The sequence below is a fragment of the Trifolium pratense genome, linkage group LG7, assembly GCF_020283565.1.
Source record: "Trifolium pratense cultivar HEN17-A07 linkage group LG7, ARS_RC_1.1, whole genome shotgun sequence".
Classification (NCBI taxonomy): domain Eukaryota; kingdom Viridiplantae; phylum Streptophyta; class Magnoliopsida; order Fabales; family Fabaceae; genus Trifolium; species Trifolium pratense.
The window spans coordinates 52,203,284-52,217,099 of NC_060065.1; the positions used below are offsets into that span (position 1 = coordinate 52,203,284).

At 31.2% G+C, this 13,816-nt stretch overlaps 2 protein-coding genes across 2 annotated transcripts; one reads left to right on the plus strand and one right to left on the minus strand.

Annotated features, from left to right (window-relative positions):
* Positions 1-3,832: 3,832 nt before the first annotated feature.
* On the plus strand, positions 3,833-9,913 carry LOC123893980 (protein NRT1/ PTR FAMILY 2.6-like). Its single transcript, XM_045943835.1, has 4 exons — positions 3,833-4,125; positions 4,532-4,749; positions 7,343-7,899; positions 8,898-9,913. The coding sequence occupies exons 1-4, from the start codon at positions 4,029-4,031 to the stop codon at positions 9,676-9,678; spliced, it is 1,653 nt and encodes a 550-aa protein (XP_045799791.1). The 5' UTR covers positions 3,833-4,028; the 3' UTR covers positions 9,679-9,913.
* Positions 9,914-10,281: 368 nt separating this feature from the next.
* On the minus strand, positions 10,282-13,601 carry LOC123893981 (DDB1- and CUL4-associated factor 8). Its single transcript, XM_045943836.1, has 5 exons — positions 13,277-13,601; positions 12,551-12,802; positions 11,776-11,919; positions 11,012-11,689; positions 10,282-10,875 (listed from the first exon to the last, which is right to left on the minus strand). The coding sequence occupies exons 1-5, from the start codon at positions 13,376-13,378 to the stop codon at positions 10,630-10,632; spliced, it is 1,422 nt and encodes a 473-aa protein (XP_045799792.1). The 5' UTR covers positions 13,379-13,601; the 3' UTR covers positions 10,282-10,629.
* Between the last annotated feature and the right edge of the window lie 215 nt (positions 13,602-13,816).

Below are 13,816 nucleotides of genomic sequence, written 5' to 3' on the forward strand. Positions count from 1 at the left end.
AGTATAAATTTTGTTTTATATTCCAAAAAGAGATATTAATTTTGTTTTACTCTGTTGTTGTAAGTTACTATGATCATTTGAAGGATAATGACTTTGAGATTTGGCACCACAATGAGGCTTAGGGATCAGGACATTAATTAATCAAATTGTGACTACAATTATTTGAGAAAATTTTCATATTTTATAGGGATCTTTATTTCTAAGGGCCGGGTGTACTGGATTGAAATTTTACGAGACAATTTTCGTAAAAAAAAATCTTGATGATTTTTTTTTTTAAAAAAAAATAAAAATTGTAAGAACCAGTAATTTTTCTGTATCTATCATATATATTGATATTGATGATCAAAAATGGAATCTAAATGGTCCGTTTGATCTGCAAAATATAAATACTGGACAGAACAGTACATGACAGTATAAGACAGAACATCACAAGACAAATGTTTAAGGTATTGAACAAACTTTGTGTTGTACGATGTTTGGTAGACAAAAGGTTATTTTGGTATTTTAGACAACTTGTGCTGAGGACAAAAAGTTGTCTCGTGGTTCTGTGGGGGACAAGAATTTCAAGTTTTGTCCTGTCCCTTGGCCCCCAGTTTGTCCAGTACCAGGAACAGTTTTAAAATCAAACACAGTACAGCAGGAATTGTCCTGTTCAGTCCCTTATTTTTTAGCAGATCAAACGCATCCAAAAGGTAATATTGTTGTAATGTGTAGATGCCTTCATATCATATAGAACAATGAGGGAGACATGTTAATCCACCATAACCATAGGAAAAATGAGTAACATTTTTTTCTTGTCATATCAAGCACCTCGTACAGGAAGCAAAGCATCAAAAGGATTGATGCAAATAAATGAAAAAGACCTGAACTTAACTACTAACCATTATTACTATTGAAATTTGACGTGATGCTTCACCATTGCTTTAATTGCAATCACGATATTCTACACACACACACAAAATAGTTGTTTTTGTGTATGTTTGGTTTCAATTCTGGAGTAGCCAGAATTGATTCTGGACATGTAGAATGGATTCTGACTTGTTTGGTTACTCAAAAGTAGAATTGATTCTGCCTCCAGAATGGATTCTACTTGAAGCTAGAAATTGTAGCTTCTCATTTTAGAATTGATTTTTACACTCAAATTCTTTGTTCAACTCACTTTTGTATGAATATATCCAAACATAAATCAATTCTATCAAACTCAATTCTATTAAAATCAATTATGTCAAACTCAATTCTGTCAAAATCAATTCTGTCCACCGCAAAACCAAACACATACTTTATTTTGTTGACAATTTTTTTTTGTTAAAGTAGTGTAAAAAATTGTTACATGATGTTTTTTTTTTTTTTTTCAAATGCTATATATTTGTTATTGTGTGTGTCTGCCGTCGTTAACAATAATTAATTATGATAAAAATATATGTATGCTGCATTTTAAAACTATCACCTCAATTTTGTCAAAAAAAAAAAAACTATCACCTCAATTGTTATACTGACTTGAACATTCAAGTATTTATAGAAACCCCCCACCCAAGTCTCGATTTTGCCCTTGGAAATAAAGTTCGGAATCTACGTTTCGAATTAAAAAAAATTGGATTCTAGAATTCAGACTTTTATAAATTTTAATTTTTGTAAATTTTCGTTTGCGTTTTATTTATGTTTTTTCATCTAGATCTTATGTTTTTATGTTATTTTTGGTGTATGTCATTATTGACTTGTATTGTTTGAAGTTGTTATTTTAACAGGACACGTTAAGGTTTTTTTTACTGTGTTTTAATGGAATATTAATTTTTTTATGCATTTTCATTAAGTCACAAATAAAACACAAATGGATTTTTTTTTAAAAAAATATATCAAAATTATATCCAAAGGCCAAAACAGAATTTTTGAGGATAAGAGAAAGATAGGGAGAGAAAGAAAAAGATACATCATGAAATATTTGTTTCTTAAAAAAAAACATCATGAAATATTTGTTAGACCACGAATTAGGTTCTAAGTGTTGAAATTTCATAGCGCTTGAGTAGTTATTTAAAGATGTTGACTCATAATCAATATAATCGGCTCATCCTATAATAAAAAAAAAATGTTTGAGCTCGGATACTTAAGTTAATCTATTCTACTTTTAGACGAATTTAAGCGAGTCGAATCGGAACAGACCGGCACCCACTTTATCACTCTATCAAGTAATCTGATTACCTTTTTATTCTTCAGAGAAGTGTATCCTCCACTTACTACAATGAAACAAAACACAACCACTGACACAGTGGTGAGGTGTAAGAAGGAATCATATGTCAAACCCAACGGCCCACACAGAAGCAAATAAATTGAGTCCCCTACTCCCCCAATCCAATCCACACCCCCCCACCCACCAGCCAACTATTAACTCACTACACCGACACATCAAGAGTCTGTTTGCTTAAAAAAACAAAATATATTCTTAATGTTTTTGTTAGATTTGTATCAATGTTTTTTACTTTTTCCAAAATTATCTTATTAAAAATAACAAAATGGTTTTTATGTTAACAATAAATATGTTAACAATAAAATAACAAGAATAGATCCAAAAAAATTAAAATATTATTCTTACATGATTAATTTTAGAATAATCTAACATAAAAGAAGGAGATCATAAAATCATATATACGTGGTTTGCTAATTTTACAACCCACTAATTTTTTAGTGGCGTAGATTAACAAGTTATTATAAATTTGTTAAATATAACCTAAGTATCTTGTTAATTTAGACCAACGAAAATATTAGTGAGTACAAGTTAGTAAATCATATGCAAATCCACTAGTGGATTAAGCTAACATTTTTTTTATCAGGTACTCTAGTAGTTAGGAATTTCAAACTTAAATAGATAAGTGGAATGTTTGAAGTTTGAACTCCGACATCGATATATAAAATACGATATTCATACCAACCATGCTCACGAAGACGATTAAACTAGCACATTATAATTAAAATTTGTGAAAAAGTCAGTTATTCTTCTCTTTTCCTCTAAACTATTTAACTTAGTCATAATACTAATAATTCAATATTATAATAAATGTTAAGAATAACTTTCAATGACTTATTGTTACCTTCATTTTGTTTTCCTTCAAATCTACCTTTATTATCATATATTCATATATTTATGACATAAGAAATAAATTATTATATCTTATATTATTAAATATACCATGGATGCCACTATTGCATTATTTATACAAGATATACAAGATTGAATTATAAATCTAAAGACCAGGAGATATCATCCATTGTAAAGTGGGTATAATTAAATCTAACTACAAGTTTTTTTTTTCAAGATGATCATGGTATTAAAAAAAATGAAAGACCAAGATTTAGACATTAATCTTGTGTCAATTGTCAGGTGATAAGTCCTACATTGCTCACAAAAATGGATTGAATATTTTATAAGTGAGATAACCTGTAAATTTGACGCCTTAAGGTTTTGGATTAAGGTATAGTGTCCAACTCACTTGTGAGATTGCTCTTAAGTCCAATGTGGATGATCTTCGACTGTCTTTCGTAACCCAACAGTGGTATCAAAGCCGATGATTCAACGAAGAGTTCTAGAAAAGGTGGAGGTTGAACAATTTATAAGTGAGAGGAACCATAAACCAACCTAACACCTTAAGGTTCCGGGTTAAAGTGTAGTGTCCAACTTACAATTGTTCTTAAACTCAATGTGGATGATTCCTTGGAAGCCCCGTGATCCAACAAAATTCTCCCTAAAAATCACACCCCAGAGAGTATCCATTTCCAAAAGATCGAATATCACACCGGAGACTATCCATTCCCCAAAAAAACTGATTTGTTCCCAAACAATCTCATCCATACAACCACACTTAGGTGAGTTTGGTCTCTTTTGCAGTTTTTGTATAGAACAAATTATTTATTCTTTTCCAACAAAAGAATTATTTATTCTCCACGTTTTCAACAAAGGCTATTTTTAACTATAAAGTGTAGATCAATACTTCCTATAAAAAGAAACACCAAACAGCACAATAGTTGAAGTGCAAACAATGGATAGTAAGCTATCATCAGCATCCTCAAAAGAAGAACAAAGCTTGAGTAGTGGAAGAAAGCATGGTGGTTGGATAAGTTTCCCCTTCTTCATTGGTCTCTCTCTTTTTCCTCATCTTTTAACTCATCAACATATTCACTCACTTTTACACATCTAAATATTTTTTGCACCACTAACCCTCCGATTCTTATGGGAAGAAAATTACAGTAATATGAAATCCAATCGAATGGTAAATGAAGTCTAACCCAGATTCTCGAATAATTAGGTTGTCATTTATTTGAGTTCATTAATCACTTTATATTAATATTAAATTCGCCCCATCATATAAATTTTTCATAGAGCCTTTTATCATATGAACTACATTTACGGGATAAATAATTTGTTTTTTTCTTCTTCCTGAGTTTATTAATCACTTAAGTCCAACCACGTGGTATACACACGTATGTTAAAAGCATAATCATATTATATAATTAATTTTTTTACGTTGTTGATTAATTATAGGTATGGTAGGTGGATTTTCACTGGCAAATGCAGGAATTGTGGGAAATTTGATAGTATATCTTATAAGAGAATTCAATATAAAAAGCATCAATGCTGCTCAGATTGTAAACGTTGTTTCAGGAAGCACCAATTTAATTCCACTAGTTGCTGCAATTGTTGCTGATTCTTTCTTTGGTTCTTTCTCTGTTGCCTTTGCTTCTTCTTGTGTTGCTTTGCTGGTAATTAAACTACATCTACTACATGTTATATTTGTGCTCCTATTTATTTTTACTTCTTAGTTGTGTTATTTCCTAACAATATTACATATTTGCAAGCATTTTGTTTTATCACCTTTGAAATACTTAATTGTTGCATATTATTTGTTATTAGGTTTTATATATCCATGAAATATTAAATACATTTTCCACTAATATACTTTTATTTATTATCTCCAAACTCATTCAACTAAGTATTCAGTATTAATAAAAAAAATTGTTAAATAATGCAGTGATTAAATTCATACATTTTAAATGTGAAGAAATAAAAATCTTAAGTTCTTGCCGCTACCAATTGAGTTATATAGTGTAGGGACAAGAAATCTTTATTGAGTAAATGAGGAATTTTAAACATATTTTATCACGTTGATTATGAGTCTAGCCAAATTTATGAGACATGAAACACATTCATTTAAGTTTCAACCAACAAAAAAATGTACAGCACTGCACAACTTTAAATGAAGGCAATTCTAACATGAAAGAGTGAAGGAACTTGTGCATGGTGCACAAATTCCCAATAACATTATAACGAATACGAATTTTATAAAATTCACCGTTGGATTGAAAGATTATATGATATAGATCATCCATTATTTTTTTTAGAAAAAGTGAAAATCACTTGATATGTTATTGAGACCTGTCAAGATTAACGGTTTATGAGTTTTTATTGAATACCGTTAATTTTGATGAGTCTCAATAACATATCAAATGATTTTTAATTTCTCTAAAAAAATTATATGGATAATCTATATGATATAATCTTTCAATCGAACGATGAATTTTGTAAAATTCGTATCGGAACTTATGCACCATGCACCACTTTCTCCACTCTTTCATAGTTCGCTTACATATCCATTTTGTAATTCTTTTTACAAACTACTTTTATTTTTTATTTTTTATTTTATACTTTCTAGCTCAAAATAAACTAGTTTTAGAGTCCCGATCAAAGAAAAATATAAACAAATAAATTAATACGGGTAACATTGAAAAATAAACTAGTTTAATTTTGCATCCTGTGTGACTTCCGCATACTAAAGCTAGTTTAATCTGATTCGGGAGTCAATTTTGACCTCAAGTTGTTTCAGCCTTCTTTCGATTGCAGTTGCGGAAGATCGAACCGTAGTTTTCTCTACTAAGTTTAGTGTTAATCACCACTGAACCAACTAATGGTTGGTTTAATCATTAATTTTGATACAAGAAAGTTTAGTAAAGATTTCATTAATTAATCCTATGATTAAAGCCAAATTAAAGAACAAAACTTTAACACCTAACTCCAATAATCTTTTAATTTTTTATAGTACTCCAGTTCAATCATGAGTAAATTATCATTAATTAATACTATCATGAGTAAATTATCATTAATTAATACTAAATCAATCTTAAAGTCGTCAATGATTAACCGTGTCATTTTGATTTTTTTTTTTTGGTTAAGTTGAATTATCTTTTTTTTTTGGGTGGATAATGACACATTATAAAATACCTCAAAAAAATGACACATTATAAAAATATGAAAAATACTATCAAATAGGTCACATCTAACATGAAATAGTAGATTAAATGGTACATGATACACAAGTCTATATAAATAACATTATAACAAATAAAAAGAGAATATATATTAAGGTTTCGTTTGAACCTCCATCTAAAAATATTTTTAATTTAAAGCTAAAATTTATAATTATAGTTAACATTTATCTAAATATTTAGTAAGAAAAACATTTATTTAAATATAAATTACTTTATATTCAATCCACTTGCTTTTAACTAAAACCAATTCATTTAAAATTAATTTTTTTACCAACCAAACACATGCTAAGAATATATATAAGAAAATAAATTCAACATTTGACCGTAAGAATAGTTATAGTCTTGCCGAGTTAGTAGTCACTCACATGCATAGGAGAATAGTATTGTTTAGGGTCTAGGGAAAATGTTTAGTGACATGGAGAGTTAAGTTTAGTTTAGTGATGAAAAATTTAAATAATATGTATAAGATTTTGAGATCGATCTCCACCTTCATTATAATTTTTTTTTACTAAAACAACTCTTTTATGTTTATTTTGTTTGGAAAATTACTAATTGGATTTAAATCTAATTTTGACTTATTTTTCAAATAAAAACTATAAAATTGATGTCAAACATTTGTGAGAATATTTACGTGTGATTATAAAACAACTTATGATATTTTATAATTTATTTTTAGCTTATTTTCATAAGCTTTTTAATTAGGATAATAACTTATAAAAACATATTGTAACATATATAGATATTATTTGATTTATTTTATCTTTTATAAAAATAAATTAAAGCCACTAGATTTCGTTTAATGATAAGAGGTTTATGTAGTATGTATGAGGTTTTATGTTCGATCCTCGTTAACAATATTGTGATACAATCACTTGCTTTTCCAGTTAATAAATTTATCTTTTATAATAAAAATAGCTTATACGTGACATTTAAAACCAAAACAAATATTTTTGCTATAAACACTTTAAATTAAATTGTTTATTGCTAAAATAGAATCTCTCTTTTAAAATTTTCATCTTTGCAAATGCAGGGAACAATAATTTTATTTTTGACATCAACAATCAATTCCTTAAAGCCTAATCCATGTAGCAATGATTCATCCATCATATGTAAACCACCAACAGGAATCCAATATACAGTTCTATACATAAGCATAGTGCTAATATCAATTGGTTTTGGTGGTTCACGTTTCACAGCAGCATCATTAGGAGCAAATCAATTTGACAAACCAGAACATCAAGGAACATTCTTTAACTGGTTTTTTTTCACATTCTATGTTGCTTCTGGAGTTGCATTAACTGGAGTTGTTTATCTTGAAGATAATTTGGGTTGGGCTTTGGGATTTGGTATATGTGCTTTGGCTACTTTTGTTGGCACGGTTGTTTTTTTGTTAGGCTATCGTTTTTATCGGGTGGATGAGTTGCGAGGAAGTGCGGTTTTGGATTTGGGCCGTGTTTTTGTTGCATCTATTCGTAAGTGGAAGTGTAATCTCTCGTCTAGAGTAGAAGATTACTACACTAATACTACTACTAGTCATGATGTTATGGTTCAAATGTTGCCTCCGGCTACACTCGGAAAAAGATTCAGGTACTTAGCACAATAATTTTTATTTCTTTCTCTCAATTAAAATAAATGGTTGGGTGAGAGTACCATTATTTGAATCTTTGTCCATGCATATTATATTCAATGTGTCTTTCTACCATGTGACTCCATTGTCATGATGATTTTCTTTCATGTTTCAATAGGAATCAGCAATGTAGGGAGTATATTTTAGTCACATAGTAGTGGAGTGCTACTTTTTGGTGTTAGACCCAAGCAAGCATGACATATACATTGTGCTACAAGATTATGCTAATAGTATATCACAGTGTGATATGTGTGGTGGTAGTGGGGAATAAATATGTAATAGTAGTGGTCATAATTTTGTCTATAGTTGTAATAGTTAAATACTATGTTAGTGGAATGGCCACAATTGTCAATAGTTGTAGTAGTTAGGCTAGTGGACAAGTCATATAAAAGTGCATAACTTTTTTTCTCAATTAGAATATATTTAAATCTATTCTACCAACAAAAATACTTGTATAATTGTTTAGAAGAGTTTATAAAAATAGTTTATGATATATGCACAAGTTCTTTAAGATAACTTAAAAAATATCACGATTATGTGCATTTGAAATCAAGCGAAGGTCATTCATTAATACAGAATTTGAGCATGAGAGAATAGATAATGATATCTTAGGTGATGAAAAGATCAAAAACATCATGCATAACAACTTAGAGTTTATATAAAAATAAACTTGACTTTATTTTATCTTTTACTATAACAATAACTTATAAATAAATGTTTAATTAAGCTACTTATCCAAACAATGCTTTACTTTTTTTTTCATATGAATAAATTTAAATTAAGAGAGACACAAAAACTCCATAACTGCCAACCACAACAAGTCTTTACATTACATGCAATCTACTCACCTCCGTCTCCGTCTCGTTATAAGTGGTCCAGTTTGACCAAATGTACTATTCACGTATCTTATTTTAACCGTATTTCTAGAGACTTTATGCTGATCTATATGCAAATGCAGGTTCTTCAACCGTGCAGCTTTGATAACTGATGCAGACTTACAATCGGATGGTTCAATCAAGAAATCATCATGGAGGCTATGCACAATTCAACAAGTGGAAGATTTAAAAAAAATAATTGGAATCTTACCACTATGGACTTCAAGTATCTTCCTAGCAACTCCAATAGCAATCCAAAGTAGCTTGACAGTACTTCAAGCTTTAGTCATGGATCGTTCTTTAGGATCTCATTTCAAAATCCCACCTGGTTCTGTTCTTGTTATAGTCTTAATATCAACATCCATTTTCCTCACCATTGTTGACAGGGTGTTATTGCCAGGTTGGCATAAGGTTACTGGAAAATCGCCTATGCCGCTCCAACGAATAGGAGTAGGACATGTGTTTAATGTTCTTAGCATGGTTGTTTCTGCCCTTGTTGAATCAAAGAGACTCAAATTAGCACATAGGCATGTGGACATGTCTGTGTTATGGTTGTTTCCACAGTTAGTGTTGGTTGGTATTGGAGAAGCATTTCATTTTCCTGGACAAGTTACATTCTACTACCAACAATTTCCACAATCACTTAGGAGCACATCAACTGCAATGATCTCAATGCTTATAGGAATTGCTTTTTACCTGAGCACTGCTTTAATCGATCAAGTTCGTCGGAGTACGCATTGGCTACCTGATGATATAAATCATGGGAAGGTAGATAATGTGTACTGGATGTTAGTCTTGTTTGGGGGTATCAACTTTGTGTATTACTTATTGTGTTCTGCTTTTTACAAGTATGATAATGTTTAAGAGGAATGTGATGATATGATAAATGTTATCACTGACACTGTTATGGTTGGAATAAGTAATAATGATAATTAGTTCTTCTCTCCTACATTCTATGAAAAATATTATTCATGACATACATTGCATCTGCACCAATAGTATCACTAGTATCGGTCATATTTCTGGAGTAGTTACTCATATATAAGAATAATTTCATGTGACAATAGCTTTTTACAAGTAAAATATTTCACAGGTTCAACAATTTTGTCTTATCTAGAAACATGTTTCTATTAATCTTCTCTTTTTCTTTTTTTGGGTCCAATAGCCTAGTGGCTAGACTCGCAAACTTTAAGTGTGGAGAGGTGGAGAATATGGAGTTCGAACCCCAACCCTTCTAATAATGTCTCTAGTAGCTACCAACTGAACTTCACTTACGAGACTTTTATTGATCTTCTCTAAAATATTCAACATTGAAGCTCTTGGATAATATACTTTTAAAATATAAATGTCAACTATAAGATCACATAACTAAATTAAAAATTTCGATTTTTTCATAAATTTAGTGTGCATGATCATCAATATAATATGCAACTTTCAAGCTTAGATTGACAATAATATACAGAGTAATGAATGAAGTAACTATACAAGAGTTACTCCTACAGTAAGTAGATCATTGATAGACAAACAAAAATCACTAATCACATTTAGAGTGAGAGAGATTATTTGTACATACCAAATACCAAATATACACCTGTAAGCATAGTATCTGAATTTGCCTACAATTGATCAGAACTTCAAACTTCATCGGGAACAATCTAGCCTTTATATTGCATACCAATCTATTCCCTAGTGATGTTTGTTAGCACATGGTTTAAAGATGAATGCATGTGGTACCCCTCAGTGAAAAACAGCGAGGTTAACGGCATATTCTAAGGAATTAGTCATCCAACAGCAACAAAACTTATTTTTTAAGCTTTAGCTAATGTTGCAATCCCTGGAATTTCCAGAAGAATCCTCTTCAGAAGAGATATCACCATCTACCAATCCTAAAAGATACACCTCTTCATCTTCATCGTCACTCACAATATCCGCCCTATCGTGTCTTCTTTCAGTGTACGCCAATGTTTGCCGCCTCTGCAGGCGAAGAACATGCATTATAACATCGGGACTAAGGGTGACCCGTGTTCGATCTTCTCTTCCCTGTCTGTTTGCCTCAATTATCTGTTCACGTGAAGTAACAATCAGAAAGTTGGAAAAAATAAAGTAAACCAAGATTTTACAAATATAAATAGCATATTGAGTACTAAACATATGGATCAAAACAAAAGCTCAAAAGCATCGAGACAACAGACGGTACCTCTTTAACGTTTGAAGGAAGTGCAGGAGTGTCACTCCCTAGAGGAGCCCATATTTTCACATTTTTTTCTATGCCACAAGTAGCTAGAAAGGGTATGTGAGGATGTGTCTCAAGTTGGTTTACAACATGTTGATCACCTACCATTAATCTCACCAACTTAGCATCTTTCTTCTTCCAGATGAATATATGGCCACAATCTGAACCACTCAACACATATTCATCATTAGGCCCGAAAAAATTCACTCCTTTAACTGTCTTTGCATTTCTATGGCCCGAGTAAACTTGTGTCTCTTTAAGATTTTTCAGATCTTCAGATGCAGCAGATGAAGGGGGATTCTTGTCAAACAAATAGATGAGCTCATCGCTATATGAGACAAGGAGTTCACTTGACTTTGAGTAGGCCAATCCCGTAATATGAACATTATTATTTGACCCAATTAGGTGATTAGGGCAAAATGTGTTAACAGGTTGGTCTGAATCTCTTGAAGCAGCCCACTGGCATTTTCTTATGTCATAAACCCGTGCATATTCATCCAATCCGCCTACTGCAAAGTAATATGGAATTCTAGAGTCAATCACAATGGAGTTCAACCCTACTTTTCTTGAAGGCTGTTTTTTGTTCCCTATGGACGAGAAACAACAGAAAAGTTTCGTAGCAGAACTACTTCGCAAATCAAACTGCACAACAAACAAAACTTATAACTGTTGGGAGGGTAGTATAAAGGGGAGCTTCAACATGCAACATGGTGTAATACTTGACTAACATGTTGAATATATCCATCTACACCACAGCTATAAAATATGTGGGGGCTTCCTGGCTCCACAGCAAGCTTGTATACAGAACCATGGTGCTTCCCCAGCATTGAAGTGTTAACTCTACCATCCTCCTGGACAAGGCCAAGCCTTACCTGCAAAGGAAATATTAGTTTCCAATGCTTAAGCAAACACCTTAAAATATTAGTAATCTTTATACCTTAAATATGATCATTCAGAAACCAGCATGTCAATTGCTTACATTGTATGGATGATATGATGGGCGATAAAATTAATCAACAGAAAGACATAATTCATAAACAATTTTGAGTTTTGACACTACCGATACCGATTTTTCGCAGCCGTTTTCACAGTAACAAACCATTTTTTAAAACCTTGACTCTACACACATTATTTGACAGCATTTTGTAACTTGGAGCATTTTTGACTACTTTGAAAGAAAATGGAGCTGCATTCAGCTCATTAGATACAAAGCGAAGCTTCATAACAGACTATTCTTCCAAGCGATAAATCATAATGAAAACTAAAGATATCGAGTTTAATATCGACACACCGTAAAACTTTGTATACTATCAAGCAATCACAACCGTTTTTAATGATCCAGTAACTATAATTGACTGATAGTGTAAAAGATCTTTACACTAACCATGCATACCAATTAAATTTTATTTTTAATCGTTGATACAAAAAGAAAGTAATGAAAATGTAATTTTAAGCTTAAAGGGATAACAAAACAATTGATGCTAACATGAACAGATGATTCACCTGACCATCACCAGCAGAAGTTACTATTCGACTATCATCGGTGAACGGCATGATTTTAGTCTGAAAAATATTGTCTTCATGGCCAGAATGGTAATCAAATAGTTTAGTTTTGGATTCCCAATTCCAAAACATAACTTGTTTGTCATCAGAACCTGAGACAATAACATCACCAGTTGAGTTAAATTCCACTGCATTCACACATCCTTCATGGCCCTCAAGTTTCGCATATAAATTCAACTTCTTCGCAAGAACCTGCAAGTATAAACAAATAAACCTAATCAGTTCTACATATTCATAACAACTGTTTCAATAGCTGAAATTAAATTTATAAATTACAATGAAATCACACAAAGGAAAGAAAAAAAATTTGATTTTTGAATTTGATTGAACCAAGTTGATACAATGAGTGTAGGATTCACCTTATATAGTGATCCTAATGTAACTAATATAACAAACTTCTAACTAATCACAACCAACTTCTAACTTCCTTAACCAATATTACTAACCTAAAATCAAATATATATTCAAAATAATTACACATAAATGAAAGACAGACCGCGCAACTCCACATCAAGTTGCGCTGCTAACCCTTTCTGAACGGCGAAACAAATATTAAACTAATTATAATTAATATGTATCTTAGCTATATCTAACACAAACTAGAGCTAATAATAACATTATCATAGACATTCTTTTTGAATTTTTTTGAAAAAGAATTGGGAAAACCTGGGAAGCATAAAAGTGATGAGTAAAAGAGTTTGGATTTGAGAAGCCTAATTCTCTGTTTATGATAATATTTGAAAAGTAATGTTTATGGAAATTCTTCATTTTCGATGAATTTTCAGAGACTTGAATTTTTCTGGAATAAACGAGCGGGGTTTGAAGTTAGAAATGAAGAGTGAAAGATTCTAACGCTACTTTGAATGAAGAGTGAAAGATTCTACGCTACTTTGGGGTTTTTGTTTTGTGCATACGACGTCGTTAGATATGGAGATGCGAGTGGGTTGGGTTATGTATACAGAGGATATTGTTTGCTATCTGCACCACCCCTACTCACTTTGATCAGCCAAAGGTCAACGTAAATCCAAGGGAGTTACTAATTGCACCCCTCTTAAAATTGGGATCTGTATGTATAACAACTAATTGCAACTTGTCAACACATCTTATAATTTACGTCAAAAAAAAAACTTATAATTATGAAAAAATTGCAGTCTTCTTATCACCAAGCTTAACCGAATTTTCTCCGAATTTCTGATACCATAGCAA

What these genes read in the sequence shown, in the direction of transcription:
- LOC123893981 (XM_045943836.1), bottom strand. Translation starts at nt 13,378, where the DNA reads ATGAAGAATTTCCATAAACATTACTTTTCAAATATTATCATAAACAGA. An exon ending in ATCACTTTTATGCTTCCCAG is followed by an intron (nt 12,803 to 13,276) that starts GTTTTCCCAATT and finishes TTATACTTGCAG; the next exon opens with GTTCTTGCGAAGAAGTTGAA. An exon ending in TAGATGGATATATTCAACAT is followed by an intron (nt 11,690 to 11,775) that starts GTTAGTCAAGTA and finishes TTTGTTGTGCAG; the next exon opens with TTTGATTTGCGAAGTAGTTC.
- LOC123893980 (XM_045943835.1), top strand. Translation starts at nt 4,029, where the DNA reads ATGGATAGTAAGCTATCATCAGCATCCTCAAAAGAAGAACAAAGCTTG. An exon ending in AAGTTTCCCCTTCTTCATTG is followed by an intron (nt 4,126 to 4,531) that starts GTCTCTCTCTTT and finishes GATTAATTATAG; the next exon opens with GTATGGTAGGTGGATTTTCA. An exon ending in ACACTCGGAAAAAGATTCAG is followed by an intron (nt 7,900 to 8,897) that starts GTACTTAGCACA and finishes ATGCAAATGCAG; the next exon opens with GTTCTTCAACCGTGCAGCTT.